The following is a 6174-nucleotide window of genomic DNA, read 5'->3' on the forward strand; positions in this document are numbered from 1 at the left end:
AGCTCAAACAATCCACCCGCCTGGGCCTCCCAGAGTGCTAGGATTACAGGCATGAGCCACTGCTTCCGGCCCTCACTTAAAGGATGTGGAACAGTTTGAGCGCTCACACATTGCTGATGGGAATGTAACATTATACAACCATTTTGGAAAACAGTTTGGCAGTTTCTTGTAAAGCTAACAAGCAAACACTTCCATGTGACCAAACAAACCCATTCTTAGATACTTACCCAAGAGAAATGAACACATGTCCACACAAAGGCTGTTACTGTTTTATTTATAATATCAATAAACTGAAAATGTAATACCAGCACTTTGGGAGGCCAAGGTGGGAAGATTGCCTGACGCCAGGAGTTTGAGATGAGACTGGGCAACATATTGAGACCCAGTCTCTACCAAAAAAAATACATATACGTATATATATATATTAGCCAGGTATGGTGGCTCCAATAGTCCTAGCTACTTGGGAGGCAGGAGGATCGCTTGAGGCCAGGAATTGGAGGCTGCACAGCAGTATGGATGAATCTCAAAAACAGGGAAGAAAACCACACACAGTAAAGTACCTACTGTATGATTCCTTTTATGTGCAATTCTGGAAACTAAATCTGTAGGGATAGAAAGCATATCTGTTGGGGGTGCGAGGGAACTTTCTGGGCATGACAAGGATATTTTGTATCTTGTGGTTTGAGATTATGTTTGTCAAAACTCATTGAACTTGATGCGTAAAGTGGGTGCATTTTGCTATATAAATATATATATTTATATAGCAAAATGCTATATAAATCATCCCTCAATAAAGTTGATTTTTTAAAAAAATTAAAGGAATTTACTTAATTGGAAAAAGAGGATGAGAATGCAGGCGAAGGCTGCTGAGCACCCTGGCCGGCCCTGCCCTTCGCCCACCACAGGAGGTGCGGCCATATCTGGCATCTGTCCAGTTGCTCACCCGGGTCCTTTCGGCAAGACTGAATGCTTTCAGTTGAGCTTTACAAAAAGACACATACTTCTAGAAGTCTAAGGTGAAGCTATCCTAAGAGAAAATATCCCTCTGAAACAGTTGCTACTGCTACATGTTATTGATGGGTTGCCCAGCTATTGTGCTCGTTTTTAATCAACGAGTTCATCTGTCTATAGATAGGTGTTTTGATCAAGTCTTCGTTTGTGAGAAGGATCTTTAGCATTTTGTATGTTTTCTATTCGCCAGGTATCCATCATCCCACGTGGCAAAGGATTAGGTTATGCTCAGTATTTACCGAAAGAGCAGTACCTGTATACCAAAGAGCAGCTCTTGGACAGGATGTGCATGACTTTAGGTGGTCGAGTCTCGGAAGAAATCTTCTTTGGAAGAATTACAACTGGTGCTCAGGACGACTTGAGAAAAGTAACTCAGAGTGCGTATGCCCAGGTGAGAACGGGAAATCGTTTCTTCCTCATTCTTTTCATATTCGCTTGAGAAGTTGACATTCCCGATTGGCTCTGAAACGGTACTGTTGTGTTTGACTGTTTTAGGCGAGGCTTATTTCTTAAATCAGTTTTAAAGCAGCCAAAACTTATGAAAAGAAACCCTTTTTTGTACTACAGTATTCAAAGTTTATTTCCTAAGAGTATGTAAAGCACATATGTGGAATCTAAGGTTGAATTGTAAACCTGTGTGACCCACAGTGGGGCCCCGCCCAGCCCTTGTCGCAGTCTGTTCCTTCCTGCCGGCAGCAGCCATGCTCCGGACTTCTGTTACGGTCATTGCCTTGTTCTCTGTAAGTTTTATTCCTGGTGCCTACGTCACCAAACAGAGTTTGCTGTTTTTGAGCTTGATATAAATGACTTTTTTGGGAACTTCTGTTGTTCACCTGTCAGTTCTGCCTGTCTTCTGTGTGCTACTTTCGCAAATCCTTTTTGGCTGGGCACAGTGGCTCATGCCTATAATCCTAATGCTTTGGGAGCCCAAGGCGGGAGAATCAGTTCAGGTCAGGAGTTCAAGAGCAGCCTGAGCAAGAGTGAGATCCTATCTCTACAAAAAAGTAGAAAAATTAGCTGGGAATGGTGGCGCATGCCTGTAGTCCCAGCTACTCGGGAGGCTGAGGCAGGAGGATGGCTTGAGCCCAGGAGTTTGAGGTTACAGTGAGCTATGATTGTTCCACTGCATTCTACTCCAGGCGACATTCTTTGCTCTTGTTTCTTTTTAGTTTAATCTTCATTTTAAAAATAATTTTACTTTTATGTGTAATTTATTTCTAACACCTCATCTAAGTTTTTCTGATTCTAATTTATGTAGATCTTTCATGTTATCTGTCATTTTCCTGATCTCTTTTAGCCTTTTTTGAAATAGTAGATTGCAGTTTTCCTACTTGTTATATGGACATGTCTTTTTTTTTTTTTTTATTTCAGCATATTATGGGGGTACAGATGTTTAGGTTACGTGTGTTGCCCTTGGTCCCCCCCCACAAGTCCGTGTTTCACGTATGTCCATCCCTCGGGTAGTGCGCATTGCACTCCTTGTGTATACAAATACCCCTCCCCTCCTCCCTCCTCCCCCCTCCTCCCACCACCCTCCCCCTTCCCAGCATCCAATAGATGTTCTGATATGTGCATTTATGTGTTGATTAGTTAATACCAATTTGATGGTGAGTACAAATGGATCCCGTTCTTCTGCTCTTGTGGTGCCCCACTTTGGATAATGGGCTTAAGTTTAATCCAGGAAAGTGTAAGAGGTGCTAGATCACTGTCGTTTCTTATGATTGAGTAATATTCCATTGTAAACATATACCAAATTTTGATAATCCACTCATGGATTGACGGGCACTTGGGTTGTTTCCACATTCTTGCAATAGTGAATTGTGCTGTATACAGACATGTCTTTTAATCTCATTTTTCTTATTGTGGAGGTATTATCTGCTTATTTCAGAGTTCCCTTTTCTGTCTTCATGAAGTATTAGAAAATGTGGTTTCCTCCCTTCTGGGCTCTCCTGGCTCTGTTTGGGACCTTTTCTTTTCTAGTCAGGTTGGGTTTTACTTGCAGAAGCAGCTTCGTAATGTGCTGGTTAGTTTGGGGGGGCTCATAGAGTCCCAACTGGGTCATCCTCTTCACACTGTCCCCTGGGCCCCATGGACTCTGAACAGGAAAAAGCAGATGCCTCTTCCAGTTCCCTGGCTGTCGGCTCGGCACGCCGCTCTTCCAGGGAGAACCCGTTGGCGGCGTGGGCTTCTTGCTTCCTCGGATGCTGCTTGCCTCTCCGTGCTCTCCCTCATACAGACAGTAACACCACGCAGTTCTTACAGCCTGGGAATTTGTCCCACCTCTGGGTTACTCAGTTTTATTGCAGATGCTTTCTGTGGCTTCTGGCTCTGTTCTAGTGGAGGAGTTTAAAGCGCTGTGCCATGCTTCCACCGCCTGCACAGAAGGCCCTCGTGCACTCTGCTCATGCAGGCCACCACGTGGAGAGCAATCATATGTAACCACCGCCAATCGTGTGTTTTTCAGATTGTTCAGTTTGGCATGAATGAAAAGGTTGGGCAAATCTCCTTTGACCTCCCACGCCAGGGAGACATGGTACTGGAGAAACCTTACAGTGAAGCCACCGCAAGACTAATAGATGACGAAGTGCGGATACTTATTAATGATGCTTATAAAAGAACAGTAGCTCTGCTCACAGAAAAGAAAGCTGACGTGGAGAAGGTAGGTGCTGGTCGTAGGAATAATTCTCTACAGTTTTGCAAAGAATTAAGTGATAGATTAACCGTTCTGGTTGGTGTATAGAGTTCGAATCCCCTCCCTCTGGCTAAGCCTTCGGTTCCTTCATTCTGGTGTTTCATTGTCCGCTCTGTCCCCGTGAGGCAGTGGGAATACGCTCGTGAGCAGAAGTGGACATACCCCGGTTCCTGTGGCTCTTAGCTAGGAGTGCGGGTGAACGAGTAATGAAGTCTGCTAGTAACTGCAGAGCGAGCGGTTAAATTAGCACCTCCTTCCAGATACTTACCAGTCCTCCTAAATAGGAAGCACAGTTGCCTGATTGGAATTTACCATTGTTTTCCACCTCCAGAATAAATAGGAATAAACTGATAGTGAAAGATGAAAGGGCAAATAAAAGAGTTAGCCAAACTGACGGGAAATTGGTACATGAAAATTACCTTTGGCTTGATTATGAACTTCCGTGAATAAACGTGCTTTGTGTCTTTCGTCATCGTACCTCATTTGATGCACCTACGGAAGGGAGGGACCCTTTCTGAACTCACTGGGTTTCTTGCACCCAGTAACCTCCTAATTAGAATCCATGTAATCAAAATTAGAAAATTTTGATCTTTGAACATTCCACACTCTAATGAGAAAAACACAACGAAAAAGCCTTTTCTAAGGGATTGACATACGTAAAAGCATATTGTTAGATGTACTGTTCAATCAGCAAGTCTTCAGAGAAACAAACTATAAGCCCTGCGCTAGGTGATTCCAGAAGAATCTGTGCCATCAGTTCACTGAAGTGTGAGTTAACTGGAGAGCACGCCAGTGTCCACGCAGCGCTGGGGAGCACGCAGGAGGGCTCTGAGGAAGGAGAGGTCGGCGTGGCCACAGTGGTCTGAGAAGCCTTTATAGAAGACGTGTTGGAGGAGGTCGGGTCACACTGAGCAGGAGAGGGAAGGAGCACACGGCAGGAACTGGCAGGCAGAGAGGTGGTTGGAGGGCGGCCTGAGCCTGCTGCCTGTCGCACGTGGCGGAGCAGCAGGGCCTTCCAGGGCTAGGTAGCCAGTTGAGGTACGTAGCTTTAGAAGTAGGAGTGACCTTAAAAATGATCTGACCCAGCCCCTTCATTTTATAGGGGTCCTTAAAGGAGTCCTTAAAAAATCTCAAGCAGAAATGATTAAAAGTTCATGATTTCAAAAGAGAGCGTGACATCAGCGAGCCACCACTTGGATGGGAAGACTAGACCAGACCAGTTCGGAGGCCGGAGCAGGCACTTTGCAACACGCCTCAGATGGTGCCTTCTGGGGGTGGCTGAGGAAATGAGAAGGGAAAGGGGATCTGGAAAACCAGGACTTAATGATCAAATACAGAGGACAAGAGAGAAGCAGGCCCTTGAGTAGCTCCAAGGCATCTCCTCGGGGCTCTGCGAAGGCCCAGAGATGTCCGCGGTGACTGGGAGTCAGGGGGCCGCGTGCTCGTAACAGATCGTCCAGCGGGTGTAGGAAATCGAAGCCAGTTATCTTAGCCTTCCATATTCACAGTGCGTGTGCTGACCGTGTGCAACAAAGAGTGTTTGCTGGAAGGAAAATCGGGTTAGTATGGTGGGGCTCTTGAAACACTGTACAGAGTTCTGAAGTGCTTTCTGGTCCATCAGAGAAAATTAAACGTGTTCAGAGTAGCGTAGAGCCAGCGGGAGATAGGGAATCTTTCACGAGCAGAGGTGTCGGATGGAGCCTTTGCTTCTGAAACCAGGACCTTCTGAAGTCTGGGCCGGGCTTACCCTGCTGTGGAACGAGGATTTGGACGCGTGGATGTCTAGGGCCCAGCTTCAGGATAAGGGCAACTAACCAGTCAGCATCACCTGACACCTTACATGGACCGGGGATGGCCTGAGGTTTATTGACTTTCAGTGCCTTCACCCTCATGAAGTAGCTAACATTATTATCCTACTGAAACGGTTTCAGATGAAGAAACTATTACACAGAGAGGTTAAGTAACTCTGCTTAAGGTCATACAGTTGGTTAACTGGCAGAGCCAGGAGGACCTGATGTCCTGTCTGTAGGGCCCTTGCCATTAACCGCCCCCGCCCCGAGCCTGTGCCATCCTTCATGGCAGCCACGCGGCTGCCGAGCACTTGCAGCGCAGTCCGCGTCGAGAAATGCTGTGCGTAACATGCACGCTGGCTTTTGAAGATTTAGTATGAAAAAAGGAACGTGAACTATTTCAGTAATGTCTTATATCATCACATGTCATACTGATAATACGTTCGATATATTGAGTTAAATAAGAGATATTACTGAAATTTAAGTGGTCACCCACAACTGTGTTATGTGTGTGTGTGTGTGTGTGTGTGTGTGTGTGCGCACGCAAATTGAGAATTAAAGATGGGCTAAGAGGGAATCCTAAAGCTTTTATTTTCCCACATCTTATACGTGCAAAAGTCTATTTAAAAATTAGTCGGCATTATAGTATTCTGGTTTCTTAAAGAATCCTTGTCTCTTAGA

The 6174-nt window shown here is 45.4% G+C and overlaps 1 protein-coding gene across 1 annotated transcript in view; it reads left to right on the forward strand.

Moving 5' to 3' along the window:
* Window positions 1-6174, forward strand: part of AFG3L2 (AFG3-like AAA ATPase 2) — a 64411-nt gene that overhangs the window by 55471 nt on the left and 2766 nt on the right. The window contains exons 13-14 of the mRNA XM_012649968.1: window positions 1202-1402; window positions 3476-3670. Coding sequence (XP_012505422.1) covers window positions 1202-1402; window positions 3476-3670 — 396 coding nt within the window. The remainder of the gene's footprint in view (window positions 1-1201; window positions 1403-3475; window positions 3671-6174) is intronic.

The sequence above is a fragment of the Propithecus coquereli genome, unplaced genomic scaffold, assembly GCF_000956105.1.
Source record: "Propithecus coquereli isolate 6110/MARCELLA unplaced genomic scaffold, Pcoq_1.0 Scaffold308, whole genome shotgun sequence".
Classification (NCBI taxonomy): domain Eukaryota; kingdom Metazoa; phylum Chordata; class Mammalia; order Primates; family Indriidae; genus Propithecus; species Propithecus coquereli.